Below are 18,700 nucleotides of genomic sequence, written 5' to 3'. Positions count from 1 at the left end.
CACTGGTAAATCATCATCAGAACAATTGAAGTAGACTGTCTTGAACTGCTTTGGTTTCCTCATTGCATCAGTGATTTCACTGTCATGATCAGAGGTTCTTACCATGGTATCCAAGTGAAAAACAGGAACCTTCTAAAGCATTCATAGAGAATTGATCATGAGCGGTGGCGTCTTAACATTGAGAGGGCCGAGTCCCCGGAGTATGAGAAAGCTTCCGTCTGATTCCTTGGGATTGTTTTCAGTCGAGCACCGATCGACATGTCTGATTTCTTGGGATTGTTTTCAGTCCAGCGCCGATCGACATGATATTTTGCCATACCCATGACCAGTCCATCTTAAAATTAGTTGCGCGTACGCGAGCCCTCAACTTCCACAAATTACAACGTCCAGTGCGGGAATCACACTGCGTTTGTGGCCTCATTCCATCCGAGGCTAGCATCTCCTTGGCCTCGTAATGAGCATCAAGCTCTGCCATCCAGTTGAAGATCTCCCTCGCCTCCGCCACCTTGCTTAGGCCGCCATCACAACTTCGTCCTCCAAATGCCCGTTGTTCACAAGATTCGCGCCAATTTTAAAATCACCTCATGCGCCGTGGTTCGAACCCACGACCACAAGATTATATATTGAAGATGCCTGTCTTGTTTAAATTCACAAGAATGTGCTTATATCGACAATCAGATTATAGAGACTCACTAGGAACACAATTGTCTACCACGACTTGCTAGTCCTTTTTAAGAACAAACACATAATTCTCCACAAGGCATCTCCATAAAAACTATAGCGGCAAAACTGATGTATATCCGCGGCGAAACAAATCGCCATGCTGCTTGGATGAGCACGCCCTAGTGCCATTTCCCTGGCCCTTTGGAACTCACTTTCACTGGTGCCATCTTGGTCTAAAAGAAAGCTATCAAAATTTAAAGTTCTGAAACAGAGGAGGATCGCTGCCGCATGTAGATCATGCTCGATTGGAGGATCCATTTCTTTTTTTTCTCGCGTGACTATGGAGTCGTGAGCTGATCGCTTTCTCGATCTAATGCCAATGAAGACATTCTGGAAGTACAAGTTGGCAGGAAAAAAGTTGCAATAACTACAGGAAAAAATCACAAATTTACTCCCAAGGGATCTGATGGTCTCCTCCAATGAAGTGACAAGCAAAAGAAAGCAATGATGAAGCAACTTACTTAGTCCAAACATTATGGGAGACCCTTCAATAGTGGGAGATCCTCTTGAGGAACTTTTAACTCTGTGACCATTCCTGCCTACTGCCCCCATTCCTATATGGTGGACCATGCACATAGGGATCCAATGTGAGGGTTGACCCTGACCCTAATACACTCTACCAAGTCCCCACTTCGACTCTCGCTTTCGAAATAATGATTCTCCTGGCCTCTCCTAAAGAAAGTGCTCTCGTTTGCCATCCAACCAGCAAGCACAAGGAGAACAGGGAAACTGAGCTTCTATGTGTTCGTTTAGGCTACTGCTCTCTTGAGACGCAAACAAATGCTTTTATCGAGTGAAACCGCAAACAAATTTCTACTTGTGTTGATCAAGACCGATCTTTTCTTCCCAAAAAGCGTGCCAGATATATTGCAGCCAAAGATCATCATCGCTACTGGATTCATCCCGAGAATGTTTGTTAAAGATCATCATGAAACCTCTTCTTCGTTGCTTTAGTTCATCTCTTGCACTCCAGGCTTCAGATTTCAAGACTTCCATAAATTTTTTACCGTGGGGAACATGGAAGTTTAATAGCATGCTGGAGTGATCATGGAGGCCGGCCAATTAACACTCTATTTGAAGGACTCATTGCTTTTATGTGGGGACAAAGCGATGCTTATAATCTCTTCCAATACCCAGTCGCATGCCCAGTTTCTTTGGCAAGCTTAAGTGGGTCAACCACACAGTATAACCATTCTTTGAAGCATAATTTAAAAGGGACAATGTGAAAGAGAGCTGTGATATCAATCTAAGTCTCTGACCACGCGATATTCCGGCTGCCCGGCAAGAGGTTAGAAACAAAACTCCGATATTTCATTCAAGTCATAATAGAGCTCTTTCATTCAGCTTTAAATGCCTCGTTGCTCAACATTAAATACCTGAACTGGTTTGATAAAGCTAGCTCGCCGACTAGGCTGTAGAACTAGAGTAATCTCTGTGGCTTTCCTCGTAACCTCCTCATTTGCCTCGCGTTCCTTTCTCTGCCCCCATATGAGCAAGTATAAGCCGGAGATAATCGTGAGCCCTCCCACCAGAGTTCCCAATCGCAAGCTTTCCTTCAAGAAGAAATAGCTTAGACACGCCGTGATAATAGTTTCCAGTGGTTGATACGCTGCCACTACCACCGGGCCTCCTTCTTTCACTGCCCACGATTGAATCCCTGATACAATCCCCGATCCAATTACTCCTGCGTAGACGATGCTCAGAGCTTCCCCGAGTTTGATGTTCGTCCACAAGTTCCACTGTGGCTCAAACGCCTCTCCAACAATCGGGAGCTGGATCACACTCGAGAGGCACGACATGGAAGCGAAAGTTACTGGAGCTGGGAAAGATTTGAGTACTGGAGCCTGGAGGATGAGAAAGAGCGCAAAAGAGAGGCCCGATAGGAGGAGAAAGATTGCTCCCAGATGCCATGAAACCATCTTATAGTGGAGCTCGCGAGTGAAGAAGTGGAGTATATGGCTCTCCATAATGTTGGAGACGATTGCCGAGTACAACTTATATATACAATGAAATGGTGTTGATTAGGCATATTTTAGCTCTTTGGCATCAACACATTTCCAAAACAATATTATAATCATTTATGCACAAAATGCAAGGTCATGTGTAGTTAGGATATGCCAAAACTAAAGAGTCATCAACAACTCTTTTGTTTCTTCAAGCTGGAAAAGATTTAACTTGAGACAAAGGCATGGCATCGCCAAGCTCTCGGGAGCGCTGATCGGTCTTGTTGGTTCAATCATCTTGTCAATCTACAAAGGTCCCGTGGTTCTTGAGGGCAAATTCGCAGTCTTCCGCACCAAGGATGATCAAGGCTCGTCGCAAGAACAAACGTCATTATAGGGATGCAGTTGCGGATGGCCGATGTAACCATGACCGACATCAAACCCAGGCCGACCAGGTAGCAAAGCTGGTTCATCGTCACCCCCAAGAACCCTAGGAAAAAGAAGTAGAAAACCTCCTAGTTGTTGCGCTCGAAGATGATTCCAGAGATTCCCAACACGATGGTGGCGAGACAATTCCTGTAAAACGTGAACGCCGTCTTTCCCACGCCTTGGTCAAGAGCTACTCGGCTCAAAACTTCGAATCCAGCAAAGAGAGCTTGTGTTGCGCCAAGTGAGAGATAGAGCCTCAACTTTCCAGCACAATTTTGTAGAGAAGAATTATCGTTATTCATACTCCTTCGATCGTTGATGTCTATGCGTAACTAACCCAACAAAGGGAGAGGAGCTTGATGAAAATCCTTCAAGATTTCTAGGGCTTTTATGTTATGGATGCATGAACGTCCAACACGTAACTTGTTACAAAAGACCACCTTTAATCAGCCTCATAAGACCACCTTTTTAACCAGTGTTTTAAACATCTTGTCGTTGAGAGTTAAACACAGTGCATTTTCTTTGCAGGTAGTCAAAAAGGTGAACTTGACTATCTGAGAAACCATCACTGAATACGGCCACTATTCAAGTAAAGCCCCGGTATTTGATTATTGATACCTTGACTGATTTGAAAGAAAGGCCGTCAAAGCAAATCTGGTCTAGTTCTATGCCGAGGTTGAAAATTTTCAAAACTTCTAGTCAACAGCGTGGAACGAAATTCCCATGGAAGGGACAAGAGCTAGCTTCCACGAGTCGGATCCACGAGTTTTATAAACAGACGACAATGTTTCTCATTCAAAAGTATGTATATATTCATGGAAGTCTTTGTAGGGAGCAAGTTTTGGTGGTACACGGAACATTCACAAGACTACAAAGTTTTATTAATTAAGATAAATGGTCAAATTTGGTCAAAACGTAGCCGTTTGAGATGAAATTCTTTTACGCAAAGCCCTAGCTCGGTCTCGCGCTATGCAGGCTAGGGTTGCTCATCTCGGCGCTGGCTTGGCGGGCGCTAGCACCGCGGTTGACCGCGGGATCTCCAGGCTCCCTTCCCTGGCCATATCCGTGCCGATCGGGAGGCGCCGGGAGAATGCAGGGAAGATTTCGGCCGTGGCGGACAAGGTATGAGCGGAATTTCTAGCAAGATAGCTAGTGATGGAGTGTTTTCTCTGCGAATAGGCCGGAGAAGCAACCGATCGGAGCGTCACTCATCCTGTCTCGTTCTCCATTTGCCATAACGTTCAAGAGTATGGGATTTTTTGCTCTCTTAATTTCCTTCTCTTGTGCTAACATTGTTTCTTCAGGGGTGAAACGTTAACTTCCATAGCCCGCCAATACAGCACTTCTGTGCAAACTATCGCTCTAGCAAATAAGATTGACGACATTGATTTGCTACAAACTGGTCGCGTCTTGCTAGTGCCTGTCCAACCGAGAGTGTTCCAAAAGGTAAACAAACTTTCATTTCGCACGTACCACGAACTATGGCTTCCTTCTTCAGGTTGCTGCTTTGGTCATCCAGGACACACCATCGACCTCGGAAGAAATTATCAGCACTGTTGCACAACCACGGTCACCTGTTCCTCCATGGATGGTGTCAGGATTTCCAAACTTCGTAAGCTTTTCTTTGTACTAAGTCGTCATATCAACGTGTTGTTTTATGCAGGTAAGCTTCACGGCTCCGTTACTCTTGCTGGTTCCGGTTGTGCTTCTTGGCTTTCGAAAACTCCTACAAGAAGCGCAGAACAGAATAAAAGTAGAAGTCTCTAGGACGCAAGCTGAGAAAGAGCTGTGGGATGTACAACGCCGTCCACGACTTCATCGCTGGCAAAGGATCCTCGACGGCGATAGAGAATCCGAAGTGGCTGTTCCGGGTGATGGACAGCGGCTGGTATAATCCTCTTACACGCAAGCCTTGACGTGAGACTGAATGCCATGTCTTTTTCAGGAGGGAGCTGAGAGTGAGACAGAAGAGCAGAGGAAAGCACGAGAAGAGGAAGAATTACGCAAGTCTTACGCTGAACTCGAGGCAACGTACATGCAGTTCCTTGCAGACAGTGGACTGTCTCGGTCTGGGTATTGGCGCGGTGGAATGCCTTCGTCTTCACACCACGATGGGTAACTTTCTGCCATTATTTGTAAATTACGCTCGTGTAACATAGCTCTGAACTCCAGGTGCTTGATATAGACAGACTGATTTGTGCATAAAGTTACTTGCGCTTGGTTTGTGTTTGTCAGACAGGGATGATTGAGACTACAGCCATGGCCTTGTGGATCGACGATCGGCGAGGTGAGTGGCATCGAATTTAACTTGAAAGCTCCATCGCTTCTGACTCTCTTCTCGCTTGTCAACAGATTCATGCATCTAATCTATGCGGCCAAAGGTGCACAAGCTTCCAGCGGGGTACTGTTCCATCCTTTTGCCGAGTGCAGTGCATTGGACCCCAGGCAAGTAGTAAACAATACCCGCCGCTATCAAATTGGCCCATTTGATCCACTGACAGAAACACTTGCAACTTGCAGGAAGTTTATTTTTTTCTTGACAAAGAAGAAAAAGACTTGCGCATATGCAAACAAGCCGACGAGAGATTCCGTAGTGGCATATGTCACATACATTCCCCGGGTGCGGACTCCAATGTCGAGCGCTGCGTTAAATTTTCAGATAAACGCTGCTGGTATTTGCCCACGCAATCGCTCGCAAAAGTCTTCTCCAGCCTGTATACGAAACAGTGGCTCTACAAAACCAAACCGTTCTTATAAACACTTGTTCCATCCGATGGATGGCGGGTCTTATTTAAAGAAAGGATCAACTCTTTTATAATCAACCATCGAGCGACCGTCTGGTTCTTCAGTTTTCTTCCTCTCACTCATTGACTTGTTCTTCAGCTCCGCTCCGAAGATCCTACTTGCTTCGTCCTTTCATCTATCCATCGAGCTGAAGAACGAGAATAAATCTCAAGAAGTGCTCGCGGCCCCGAGAATCTCTCGCTCTCGGAAAACGAGACGAGAGAGAACCTGTAGTTTTCTCTTTTCTCGTTCGTTTTTTGCAGCAGGAGAGCTGAGACAAGATGGAGGCTTGGTATATGGACGACTCGAGTGAAGATCAGCGGCAGCCGCATCACCTCAACCCAGTCCAGCTCGTTTCGCACGAGAAGCTCGCAGGTTTTCTGTGAGATTTCTTTGTTTTTCTGCTTCTCACCTTGGAAACGTTTTGGTGCCTTGCAGCTCTGGGTGTTTTGCACTGGAATCTCGACGCAGATCGGTACGAGACCGATTCAAAGCTACAGGAGATACGAAAGAAGCGAGGATACTCATATCAGGTAGCTCTTGGATCGGAAAAGACGAGCAAAGCTGCAGTAATTTGCAAAAAAAGCTTATGTTGATTTCTTTGTTTCACACAGGATATCATCACCGTGAGTCCGGAGAAGCTGCCAAACTACGAGCACAAGATCAGGAGCTTCTTCGAGGAGCACATCCATCTGGACGAGGAGATCCGCTACTGCCTCGATGGAAGCGGTAACTAGCAAACTCGGTTTTCCATTTTAGACCAAAAGCGATAGTAGTAAGTGAGAAGAACAGCTTGATGTAAGTAACGTTTGGCAAACGCAGGCTACTTCGATGTGAGAGACTTGGGCGATCGGTGGATTCGTATTTGGGTGAAGAAGGGAGACATGATCGTGCTTCCTGCTGGAAGCTACCATCGCTTCACTCTGGATAACAACAATTACATCAAGGTGGTATTGAGATCGCACACGAATTTATCTTCTGATGCTTCGGTTTCGAGCAGGCAATGCGTCTCTTTGTGGGAGAACCAGTTTGGACGCCTTACAACAGGCCACAGGACGAGCACCCAGTCAGGTAACATATTCGTATCATACTCCGTTATCTAAAGGCCGTTTGCTGGTGCCAGGAAACAATACATTAGCTTGTTTGCACCACAGTGAAGTGCTTATAAATCAATGACTACGTGCATTTCTACTTGGCTTTGTATTGCTTATTAAATAATAATAATAATAATAATAATAATAATAAAGATATATGTATGTCAAAACGCTCACTTAGATCCTGGCCAAAATGCCTTCACATGATAGAGAAATGAATCAGGTCTAGCATTTACGGTGAAAGCCCAGTTGCGGCATCTGGTGTAGGTGGTGGATTTGCTAGAACAAAAAGGGGGGCTCTCTAGGCCTACACAAGGTCAATCTTTCATAGGATCATAAGGAAATCCACTTGTGGTTTGGACTTGTCCTGACGGGCATACAGAACAGTATCTATTCTGCTTGTTCGTAACTTGTCACTCCTGACATTAACATGATCAGTTCTCACATCTCCATTGAAAATTTCAACGAGACTTGCTTCTACGTGATCAATTGAGAATATAAATCCATGCCACAAAGAGATATTTGTAAATGATTAATCACGTTAGACGATATAATTTTTCGTTATTAAAATCTAAGAAAATCAAGTATGTAATGGCATTTAGAGCACTTTGGAGAAACACCAGACCTAACGATTTTCTGGAAGAGGTTTGTGATGCCTGACCACCAACCATAAAGCAACACCTACAACAGACACCCAGATTCAGGCAATAAACTCCAAGCCTCCACAAGGGTGGCATTCTTTGAACAAAGTCAACTTATAGAAGTGAAGGAAGTTACAATTTGAGACGATGAAGTTCTCTATGAGCAGTGCATACAGTAAATACAGTGGTGAACATACTCCCAACCCGGAATGTATGGGGCCGACATACGGAACCATAATTGCAAATAAACAGATCATGAGGCAAGAGGCATCCATGACAAGGAGATAAGCAGTAGCGTGATTCATGGATTCCCAACCATTTCTCCCACACCAAGTGTATCGGGTCGCAATGAATCCAAACTGCATGAACTGAGCTTCCAATCAAGCAGCCGAATTTGAGCTTCTCCCACAAAAGCTTACCTGGTAAATCATCGTCAATTGAAGTACACTGTCTTGCACTGCTTTTGTTTCCTCATTGCATCAGTGATCGATCAGAGGTTCTTCCCATGGTATCCAAGCGAAAAACAGGGACCTTCTAAAGCATTCATAGATAATTGATCAAGAGTGATGGCGTCTTAACATTGAGAGGGCCGAGCGGAGTATGAGAAAGCTTCCGTCTGACTTCTTGGAATTTGTTTTCAGTCGAGCGATCGATATGTATGATTTCTTGGGATTGTTTTCCGATCGACATGATCTATTGCCATACCCATGACCAGTCCATCTTAAATTAGTTGCGCGTACGTGAGCCCTACTGCCACAAATTACAACGTCCAGTACACTGCGTTTGTGGCCTCATTCCACGCTCCGGCATGTGGGATAGGGCAAAGAATCGGTGCAGCCAAAGAGTCAACAGGGCATGACCGGGCCGCGGGCTAGTCCAGATCCCCTGATCATTGCCACCCACGTCTCGTCAGTTGGCGGCCCTCGCATATGCTTGCCGGGCATGGAATCGAACAGCTCTTTTCCTGAGCAAAGGCGCTAGCACTGTGAGCTCTGGAGCATCTCATTGGCCTCGTCATGAACATCAAGCTCCGCCATCCAGTTGAAGATCTCGCTCGCCTCCGCCACCTTGCGTGGGCCGCCATCATTTGGATCCCCCACGTCCTCGTTGTTCACAAACCATTTCGCGCCAATTTTAAAATCCCCTCATGCAAATAGCGGCTGATGTATATCCGTGGGGAAACAAATCGCTGTGCAGAGTGCTTGAATGCCGTGGCCCTTTGGAACTTTAAAAGTAAACTATCAAAATTTAAAGTTAGATCCCGCACAAGCTTGGATTTCTTTTTTCTCTCGCGACGGCTGATCGCTTTCTCGATCTAGGTGATTCTCCTGGCCTCTCCTAGAGAAAGTGCTCTCGTTTGCCATCCAAACAGCAAGCACAAAGAGAAAACTGAGCTTCTATGTGTTCGTTTAGGCTACTGCTCTCGACGAAAACAGATGCATTTATTGTGTGAAACTGCGATTTCTACTTGTGTTCATCAAGGCCGATCTTTTCTTCCCAAAAAGTGTGCCAGATATATTGCAAGCAAAGATCATCATCGCTACTGGATTCATCTCGAGAATGTTTCATCGCTGCCAAGGTATGAAACTTAACGGACGCCCGCGGTAGAGGCCAGCGGCCCATTGGGAGGTACCCGGGGCTCACGAGCACATTTAACTCGCGCCACGAGTCTCACCCCTGCAACTGCCTCTCTTTATACACTGCCCAACGTGGATTCTTTATTCCAAAGAAAGCAAACATCATTGACCGGATCAAACAAAGTCTTGGGGTTGGATAAGGCAATACTTCTTCTTCGTTGCTTTAGTTCATCTCTTTCACTCTAGGCTTCAGATCTCAAGACTTCCATTAATTTTCTGCCGTGGGGAACATGGAAGTTTAATAGCATGCTGGAGTGATCAGTTCTGGGATTGTGAACTCACTTAGCACTCTATTTGAAAGAGTCATTGCTTTTATGTGGGACAAAGCGAAGCTTATAATCCTATTACTAAGTCTGAAATAGCTGCTCCTCCAATACCCCATGCCCAGTTTCTTTGGCAAGCTTGTTTAAGTGGGTCAACCAACACAGTATGATCATTCTTTGAAGCATAATTTAAAAGGGACAATGTGAAAGAGAGCTGTGATATGAATCTAAATCTCTGACCACGCGATCTTCCAGTTGCCCGGCAAGAGGTTAGAAACAAAACCCCGATATTTCGTTCTTCACTAGACTTTTCTCCCAGACAAGTCCAGCTAAGCAAATTTGACAAACGTCCTTAGAAGAAAAACAAATGAACACTGAGAGAAGTTCCTAGTTTTCTTTGCATTATACTTAGTTTACAACAATAAAGCTCTTTCATTCAGCTTTAAATGCCTCGTTGCTCAACATCAAATACCTGAACTGGTTTGATAAAGCTAGCTCGCCGACTAGGCTGTAGAACTAGAGTAATCTCTGTGGCTTTCCTCGTAACCTCCTCATTTGCCTCGCGTTCCTTTCTCTGCCCCCATATGAGCAAGTATAAGCCGAAGATAATCGTGAGCCCTCCCACCAGAGTTCCCAATCGCAAGCTTTCCTTCAAGAAGAAATAGCTTAGACACGCCGTGATAATAGTTTCCAGTGGTTGATACGCTGCCACTACCACCGGGCCTCCTTCTTTCACCGCCCACGATTGAATCCCTGATACAATCCCCGATCCAATTACTCCCGCGTAGACGATGCTCAGAGCTTCCCCGAGTTTGATGTTCGTCCACAAGCTCCACTGTGGCTCAAACGCCGCTCCAACAACCGGGAGCTGGATCACACTCGAGAGGCACGACATGGAAGCGAAAGTTACTGGAGCTGGGAAAGATTTGAGTACTGGAGCCTGGAGGATGAGAAAGAGCGCAAAAGAGAGGCCCGATAGGAGGAGAAAGATTGCTCCCAGATGCCATGAAACCATCTTATAGTGGAGCTCGCCAGTGAAGAAGTAGAGTACATGGCGCTCCACAATGTTGGAGACGATCGCCGACGAGCCTTGATCATCCTTGGTGCGGAAGACTGCGAATTTGCCCTCAAGAACCACGGGACCTTTGTAGATCGACAAGATGATTGAACCAACAAGACCGATCAGCGCTCCCGAGAGCTTGGCGATGCCATGCCTTTGTCTCAAGTCAACCTTTTCCAGCTTGAAGAAACACGCAAGAACAAACGTCATTATAGGGATGCAGTTGCGGATGGCAGATGTAACCATGACCGACGTCAAACCCAGGCCGACCAGGTAGCAAAGCTGGTTCATCGTCACCCCCAAGAACCCTAGGAAAAAGAAGTAGAAAACCTCCTTGGAAGTGAGCTTCCTCCAGTTCTTGCGCTCGAAGATGATTCCAAAGATTCCCAACACGATGGTGGCGAGACAATTCCTATAAAACGTGAACGCCGTCTTTCCCACGCCTTGGTCGAGAGCTACTCGGCTCAAAACTTCGAATCCAGCAAAGAGAGCTTGTGTTGCGCCAAGTGAGAGATAGAGCCTCAACTTTCCAGCACAATTTTGTAGAGAAGAATTATCGTTATTCATACTCCTTTGATCGTTGATGTCTATGCGTAACTCTTGTGGTGTTGTAGAAACCACAGCCATTATCCAACAAAGGGAGAGGAGCTTTGATGAAAATCCTTCAAGATCTCTAGGGCTTTTATATGAAAAATAAAAAGGTCCAGTAAAGTTTGGTTTAATAAATCCCCAACATAATTCTGAAAAGGAATAACTAAAGAAAAAGGTACATTACTAAGCAATCTGGTCGAGTAAAAGGTGTGGCAAAGTTGACATTTCTGAGGTGAGATCAAGGGATGTAGAAACTTGTTGACTTAAAAACGAGCACATAAAACTTACACGTATATGCAATATGTCATTAAGCTATGAAAGATCTGATCTGGAGAAATTCCGAGCTTGTAAATGCCTATCAAGGCAAAAACAAAGAAACAAAACCACCTGGCCCGACTAAAATTGAAGGCAAACTTGGAACAACATATACAAGCTTGTCACGCATGCATGAGCTCTTTAAATCTCGTAAATTATGTACTCGGATTGGCATCGGTACAAAAAAGAATCTGGTATGCTTTATATACACTTGCGACCAATAGAACCTCGGTTTCCTTTACGTTCTAAAAGTTTTCCTTTTGAAAGTCAAACTTGGTGATGTTATGGTGGCTGTATTCCTTGCACAACGCATCCAATTCCTTGCCAAGAGCCGGGGCTCCACAGTAAAACACACCTGAAAATTTTGTCACGTTTTAGCAAAGAAAAGCTCACAAACATACCAATTCTCGCGCCTCTGTGAAGCTTCTCCAGCCTCGACAGAACCTTTCTCCAGTTTGGACGGGCAAAGTGAGTCTTAACCTGGCCAAAGATGAAGAACACATATAAGAGAACTAGAAACACGAAGAAATTCAAGGAAAGAGGCTAGAAAAGTACCCGAGTTCCCGAAATAATATCGACCCCATTCCGTGCATGCTGTAGACTTTGCACCATCGTAATCAGGGCCGATCGAACATCGCCCTCTTCGTAAACACTCGTCAAATAGTTATGTAGCTCGATAACAGCCTGACAAAACATCGTAAGAACGTGTAAGAATGGAAACATCATACGAAAACTTCCAACCTTGGAGTCAATCTCGGCAACTTCGTTCATGACACCTTTGAACCAGTCGAAAGATCCTTGCTCTCGTGTAACCCAGTAGAAGTAAGCGTTCGTGGGAGTCCAGCCGGGGACCGTGGAGTTCCCTGGACTTCTTCTAGGGCTGGGCATTGGGATCCTCACGTCGGCGCTCGTCTCGTTCTTCTTCATGTTGTTGAGCATGTCTTTGAGAACACTGATGAAGGGAGTGGCTCCAATGCCCAGGCCGACGAGAAGGAGAATGTCGTAGGAGGTGTAGTCCTGCGATGGAGCTCCGTAAGGCCCATCGATGAAGAGCTTTGGAAAGCTGCGAAGGATTGGATCATAGATTAGTTCTTGCGGCTCTCTCTCGAGGAAAAGTAAAGATGGCTTACTTTGAGCTGTCCCCGGAGTTCCATGCCTCGGCACGCAGCAATCCACTCTTGCCACCAGCGGATGGTTCGCAAATTTGCGAGAACACGTTCTTAAGTTCTGCCGTCCAGTCACCGAGAGTTCTGATGTGAACGCTGAGATACTCGTCGCCTGGAGCGGAAGTGATTGAGAATGGATGCCTGTAACACGATCACATAGACAAGTTCTTGAGAATCATTATAAAAAAAATGGGAAAAAAATGTGAAAGAAACTCACCACTCAAATGGAGAGACTGCTGGACAGTTCAAGACCATGTACATTCCACTCTTGTACCGGAAGTTTGGAGGCTTGGTCATGTACAAAGCCATGACGTTGCCAGTGTAGATAGCCACCTGAAAAGTTTGACAAAAAGGAACCCAGATTTTTCAATCTCCATGCAAACAACGGTGGTGAAGTCCTACCTTTACGACTTTCACCGGATAAACAGTAGACTTGAAAACCCTGCGAATCCTTTCAAACGCGTAGAGAAGGACAGGGATCGCAACATACATCCAAGTCTGCGTTTGAAAGGAAAAAGTAAGAACGTGAATTTGGAGCAAGATGATCTTACAGTTTTTTGCTGCCATTTGTAAGTCAGGTAGAGGAAGATGCCGTGGATGATGAGAAGCACGTAGACGATGATGAAGAGGTGATGTGTGTACCAAAACGTGTTGAATCCCGTCATCCGGTGGAAAGGCCACGGGAACTTGACGAGATTTCGCCGAAACTTGTGAGTTGCGAGTGTGAAAGCTATCGCCATGAGAACCACCATGACAATCCCCGTCACTCCCTCCACGCCCTTGACAACCTCCCAGTAAGTTGGCTGCCTATAGTTGAATCCACGCCCGATCTTCGCGATGAATTCCTCCTCGTCGTAGCTCACAAGCCTCGGGATATCGCAAGTTATATGCATTCCTCCGTGGAGAAGAACACCCACGACGATTCCAGCCGCTATAGTCTGCTCGAAGGGAGAAAACGTTTAAACATCAGGAAAAGAGCTAGCTAGAACTTTACCTTGTGAAAGTTGATATTGTCGTTGAAAGGCACGACCTGGTTGAGCCAAGTCGATCTCAAGTACGTGAGAAAGTTCCGACACATTGGAAACAAGATCAAAGCCATGTTGAGCTTGAGAGTCTCGGCCGCACCTTTGGCGATGCAGAGACAATATCCCATGACATCAAACGCGGCCTTGTTCCGGTACTGGACGAACTTCCAGGTGAAAAGCCCGACGCACGCAGCGATCCACAGCGCCAGCACCCAAATCCTCTTCCAGTTCTCGGCCAGGAAATACTTGGTCTTGGACTTGATCTCGTGCAAGTGGCCCCGTCTGTGTGGTGGAACCAGTGCTTGACTTAGCATCTGGCTTACGTTTTGTGTGGAGTATCGCTGCGAGGCACCGACAATCTCACCACGTAGGAGAGTTTCAAGTTGCCATAGCTGCAAGAAAGTGACACAAAGTCTAGAGTGAGCGAGTGATTTGGTCGTGAGCTTAACGAGAGTCAAAGATGGATGGCAAACCTCGACATAACCCAGATTGTCCGGGTCTAATTCTTCCATGATCAGCGCCGCGTACTCGTCGGCTTGCTCCTTGAGTTTCGAGAGCTTGTTCTCACTCGCGCTTATTTTAATGACCTGGACAAAGAAATTTTTCGCGATCGTTAGTCAGCGTCGTCGTAGCAAGCAATAGTGGAACAAAAGAATAGAATTTTTTTCGTTAGTCAGCGTCGTCGTAGCAAGCAGTAATGGAACAAAAAGAATGGAAGAAAGCTTGCCTCTTTCACTTCTTCTTCCGTAATCCTTCCGTCGGAATTTTTGTCGCACCTGTGCAAAACCGGTTGAGTTGAAAGAAGAGGAAAATTCAGATTTTTACGTACATGTCGAAGAAGATTTCGAGCCTGGAGTCGAAGCTCGGGTCGGAGATCCAGAACCAAAACTCGCGAGCCTGGTCTTTATCGATTTTGAGCTGGTTCACGTCCATTTTGCGGGCTAGACAATCGAACAACTGTCCCGCAAACTCCTTTGAATCTTTCATACCTGTAGATCCAAGACAAAAGAGGCTGAGATTTGATTCCGACAGATCGATCGTGAGAAAAGGTCGAGCAAAAAAGCACACAATGCGGCCACTGTAGTGCTGCAGACTTTCAACAGTCATCACATGCACTGGCATCGCAACCAATGCGGACAATGATAGGAGCGAGAAACCATTCCAAGATCGAGAAATGCGGCGGACCCATCACGGAGTCACCAGAGCAATCCCCTGGGGATCACGAGCCAGCGAGACCCACGTCCCCAGCAGCGAGAAATCGCAGCGGCAAGCCAGGGGATCGAGGGGCTCGAGCAAAACGAGCACGAGAGGGGTGGAACCCACGACAGATCGTGTCGGGATCACCCGACCCACATGATCCGATCGCCAGCCCAGGCCTCGGATCGAGAGAAGGAGCGATCCAAACCCAACAAGATTCAAACGAGGCCAAGAACAAGAAAACTCACCAATGCAAGCTCCAAAATCGGCGCGCGAGAGGAATCCATCCACGGCCAGGGAGTCGAACCGCGTCGCCACATCCTGCCATAGCTGCTCCCGGTCGGCCTTCTCGGTGGCCTTGCTGATGAATCGAAGCCCCTTGATGGCGGTCTCGGCGGAGGATTTGGTGCGCGGGAGCCTAGCCCCGCCCGCCGCCGCCGCCGCCCCCGCCCCCCCCTTGTTGGTACCACTCCGGCTCAACGAGAGCTTCTTGAGCTCCTGGGAGAATTGCTTCCACTTGGAGGACGTGATCCTCTTGGCGCTATGGTCGGAGCTGCTGTTTAGGCTGTTGATCTCTAGCAGCGAGTCGTCGCTGTCGGCCCTCCCGATCTGGAGCTCCACGAGAACCTCGCCGCCGGTGCCCGTGTTTGCGGAGCTGGTTCGCGACGTGCCCCTGGATCTGGCGCCAGCGCCAGACAAGTTCCTCATCTCGACCGTTATGTGATCCTCTTTCACCATCGAGGGATGGATGCTGCTCGCTCTTCCTTCTCTGCTCTCTAGATCGAGCTAGCGTGCCACTCTGTGACGCATTTGTTATATGGCGATAGACCTTGGGCCGCGACCTTGGGCCGCGCTGGAGTAAATGGAAATCGCGTCTCGCGTGATGTTTTGACCAGGCAACGAAGCTAGCAAGGAAACTCTTGCCGGCGGCCATAGCCGAAAAGCTGCTGCACGTATAATAGTAGCACATGTGGTCGCCCACTCACCAAAAAAATCGTGGACATTTTTATTACTAAAATATTCCTTTTTTATTTTTATACTATAAAGTATCTTTGTTTTTGGAAGATAAGGTATGGTTGTGGATTATCCCCCAGTGGTGTGCCTATGTTAGCGTAGAGACTCGATTCAACTTTTCCAACCTCTGGAGCTTTAAAAATATCACAGTGGCCGCCACGCAAAAAAGATTGATTTTACGAAGAAGCTTCCATCCAGTGGAGGACATCGTCCATCAAATTTGAAAAACGTGTCCATTCAAAAGATGCGAATCTTTTTCAGCATATGCTTGCCTAGATCCTGGCCGTTGGATCCCCGACACTTTAGGGCTAGTCCTTTCTCTTTCTCCTCTTTTTTCTTTTCTTTTTGTGTGGCGCGCGGCATTTCCAGGTACGATTGCTCACGCCGCCTCGGTTTCCCTCTGGCAATCCTCGCGGCCACGCGCATCGATCGATCGCTCGCCACAGCAGCAGCAGCGGCGGCGGCGGCGGCGGCGGCGGCGGCGCCCGGAATCTCCCCCCTCCCGACGAGGTATTTGGTCCCGCGCAGCACAGCTACATGCCAAGCAGCAGCGGCAGCGATGGCAGCTGGTATCTCACCCACGGTCGGAGTTTTAGATGGAGAATGCAGGGCTGGCACTTCGACCTCCAAGTCGATTTCCAATGGAAGCACTCTCTCGGTGGATGATGCCGGCGTTGTTGCCTCTCCTGACCAAGAAGAGGTTGTTTCCAATCCAGGCTCCTCCACTCCTTCCCTGGTACGTCTCTTGTCTCGCTAGAAATTTTTTCTATCTTGGATGGTTCTCTTCTTTCTCGCTGGTAAAGCTGTGATTGGATTTTTCTTTTTTGTGTACGATTTGCTTTGCCTGCTTTGTGAAATTTTCTTCTTTTTTTTTGTGTGTACGATTGCTTTGCTTTCTTCCCATTCGTGCCTAGATTTTTTTGGTCCCGGGTGGAGCTTTTCGTCTGTCCGTGCGTGTTAGTCTACTTTTTTGCGTGTAGGTAGTCAGTGGTTTTCGCTACTTGTTTGGTGATGTGTGTTTTTTCTTCCACTCTTTTTAGGTGGACGAGAAGATCACCGAAGCTCTTGTGGAGGAATTCCTCCCGTTTATTCGCTCGGGTGGCTGGGCCGACATTGGGCTCCGCAATCACATGGAAGATGCCCACGTCCGAATCGACGATCTTGTCAAGCATCTCGGTGAGCTTGTCATTGGCGAGAGCACTGGTTCCTTCTACGGGGTACGCTCTCTTCTAAGCGTTTTGTCTCTCTCTTTTATATTCTGCAAAGCGAGAAAGAAGTCTACTTGCAGGTGTTTGATGGCCATCTTGGAAAAGATGCCGCGCAGTTCGTGAGAGAAAACCTTCTCAAGTTCATCGTGGAAGACACGGCGTTTCCCGCGGCACTGGAGGAGGCAGTGAAGCGAGCATTTTTGCGGACCGACAGAGCTTTCGCTCAGGCCTGCCAGATTGATAGCGAGCTTGCATCCGGGACCACTGCTCTCACCGTGCTCATCTTTGGGAGGTATTCTAAAATTCATTTAAAACATATCCTGCTCTGCCTGCTTGTTTTTTATATTCTTTTTTACCATCTTCTCCTTGGAGCTCTTCCAGTGACGTCGTGTTTGTGTTTTCTACACTATTTGCAGGACCTTGTTAGTGGCTAATGTAGGAGATTGTCGTGCAGTTCTCTGTAGACGCGGCAGAGCTGTGCCAATGTCAAGAGACCACAAGCCGTCGTGTGTGGAGGAAAAATCTCGCATTGAGTCACTGGGAGGCTTCGTCGACGATGGCTACCTCAATGGACAGCTCTCAGTGGCCAGAGCTCTGGGCGACTGGCACCTCGAAGGGCTCAAAGCCGACGACGACGATGGTGGCTCCTCCAGCGGGCCTCTGAGCGGCGAGCCAGAGATGCGGCAGGCCGAGCTCACCGAGGACGACGAGTTTCTCATCATCGGCTGTGATGGTCTCTGGGACGCATTCTCGAGCCAGGACGCCGTCACCTTTGCCCGCAGGAGGCTCCAGCAGCACAACGATCCGGAGAAGTGCTCCAAGGACTTGATCGTCGAGGCTCTCAAGCGGGACACCTCGGACAATCTCACGGTGGTGACCGTGTGCTTCCGCAGGGATCCGCCACCCAGCCTTCGGATCATCAAGCCTCCCGTGAGAACTATTTCCAACGAAGGCCTTCGTAACCTCCAGGAACTTCTCAATAGCTTGTAATATTGTCTATAGACTCGTCACTATTTCGTAAGTCCATATTGCCGAAGTAAAGGATCAACAGATGGTTCTCTGCCCCGGAATGCTTTGAAAACATCTAGAGCCGCCATTCCACCTCCGAGTGCCAAGATTGTATTGCGGAAACGCATCCCGACCTCCTTCACAGCCTACAAGAATTAAATGTCAGAACCAAATCTTCAAAACTATACGGTATAGTTTCTTCTTTGGTACCTTTTCATCTTTGAGCATAGCTTCTTCAAATCCATTGAAAACATCGGCAGACAAGACTTCAGCCCACTGCAAGATAGAAAAACATTAAGAAAGACCATGTTTTTTTTTCTGAAATATTTTAGAGCCACCTTATAACCATAGTATCCAGCTGCATAATTACCTATGAAAGAAATAGAAGCATCAGCTTCAAGTGAAAAGTTATATATCTTCAGAAGGCATTGCCGATATACATACCAGTAGAAATATGTGAGAAGCTGCAAAGGTATTGTTCTCCAGGCATGCACGGTGGAATCTGAGTTTTTTGTGATAGTTCGCTATACACTTCGTGAATTTTCGTTGTCAAACCATTAGGCTCAAAGTTGGAGTGGAGCTCTAGATCCACTGCGGCAAGT

General features: G+C 47.0%; 6 protein-coding genes across 7 annotated transcripts; 3 read left to right on the top strand and 3 right to left on the bottom strand.

Moving 5' to 3' along the window:
• Positions 1–2,069: 2,069 nt before the first annotated feature.
• LOC9635617 (auxin-induced protein 5NG4) lies at positions 2,070–3,397 on the bottom strand. Its single transcript, XM_002982015.2, has 3 exons — positions 3,252–3,397; positions 3,054–3,156; positions 2,070–2,717 (listed from the first exon to the last, which is right to left on the bottom strand). Exons 1-3 carry the CDS (start codon positions 3,395–3,397, stop codon positions 2,070–2,072), a joined length of 897 nt encoding a protein of 298 aa, XP_002982061.2.
• A 644-nt stretch (positions 3,398–4,041) lies between these two features.
• LOC9635616 lies at positions 4,042–5,283 on the top strand. The gene is made up of 6 exons (XM_002982130.2): positions 4,042–4,217; positions 4,275–4,342; positions 4,400–4,541; positions 4,594–4,707; positions 4,759–4,983; positions 5,041–5,283. The coding sequence occupies exons 1-6, from the start codon at positions 4,065–4,067 to the stop codon at positions 5,212–5,214; spliced, it is 876 nt and encodes a 291-aa protein (XP_002982176.1). The 5' UTR covers positions 4,042–4,064; the 3' UTR covers positions 5,215–5,283.
• Positions 5,284–5,330: 47 nt separating this feature from the next.
• Positions 5,331–7,124, top strand: LOC9635199 (1,2-dihydroxy-3-keto-5-methylthiopentene dioxygenase 3). Of its 2 annotated transcripts, none has more exons than XM_024687204.1 (7): positions 5,331–5,382; positions 5,448–6,254; positions 6,318–6,412; positions 6,494–6,608; positions 6,702–6,826; positions 6,908–6,950; positions 7,003–7,124. In XM_024687204.1, the coding sequence occupies exons 2-7, from the start codon at positions 6,161–6,163 to the stop codon at positions 7,053–7,055; spliced, it is 525 nt and encodes a 174-aa protein (XP_024542972.1). In that variant the 5' UTR covers positions 5,331–5,382; positions 5,448–6,160; the 3' UTR covers positions 7,056–7,124. The 2 variants fall into 2 exon arrangements, with proteins under 2 accessions (XP_024542972.1, XP_024542971.1); XM_024687203.1 differs by having other exon boundaries at positions 6,880–6,950; positions 7,003–7,070.
• Positions 7,125–9,956: 2,832 nt separating this feature from the next.
• Positions 9,957–11,201, bottom strand: LOC9635198 (WAT1-related protein At3g18200). Its single transcript, XM_024687101.1, has one exon. The coding sequence runs from the start codon at positions 11,199–11,201 to the stop codon at positions 9,957–9,959; it is 1,245 nt and encodes a 414-aa protein (XP_024542869.1).
• Positions 11,202–11,602: 401 nt separating this feature from the next.
• On the bottom strand, positions 11,603–15,815 carry LOC9635615 (respiratory burst oxidase homolog protein F). The gene is made up of 13 exons (XM_024687210.1): positions 15,117–15,815; positions 14,501–14,660; positions 14,399–14,447; positions 14,145–14,258; positions 13,641–14,063; positions 13,198–13,584; positions 13,049–13,144; positions 12,864–12,979; positions 12,611–12,787; positions 12,222–12,543; positions 12,036–12,164; positions 11,882–11,960; positions 11,603–11,835 (listed from the first exon to the last, which is right to left on the bottom strand). Exons 1-13 carry the CDS (start codon positions 15,604–15,606, stop codon positions 11,726–11,728), a joined length of 2,652 nt encoding a protein of 883 aa, XP_024542978.1. The 5' UTR covers positions 15,607–15,815; the 3' UTR covers positions 11,603–11,725.
• A 391-nt stretch (positions 15,816–16,206) lies between these two features.
• On the top strand, positions 16,207–18,171 carry LOC9635197 (probable protein phosphatase 2C 57). The gene is made up of 4 exons (XM_002982128.2): positions 16,207–16,618; positions 16,923–17,099; positions 17,171–17,382; positions 17,507–18,171. Exons 1-4 carry the CDS (start codon positions 16,442–16,444, stop codon positions 18,078–18,080), a joined length of 1,140 nt encoding a protein of 379 aa, XP_002982174.2. The 5' UTR covers positions 16,207–16,441; the 3' UTR covers positions 18,081–18,171.
• Positions 18,172–18,700: the final 529 nt, after the last annotated feature.

This window comes from Selaginella moellendorffii, unplaced genomic scaffold (genome assembly GCF_000143415.4).
Source record: "Selaginella moellendorffii unplaced genomic scaffold, v1.0 SELMOscaffold_52, whole genome shotgun sequence".
Lineage (NCBI taxonomy): Eukaryota > Viridiplantae > Streptophyta > Lycopodiopsida > Selaginellales > Selaginellaceae > Selaginella > Selaginella moellendorffii.
Note: the sequence above shows the minus strand (reverse complement) of the source record. Positions and strands in the feature narration are given on the sequence as shown.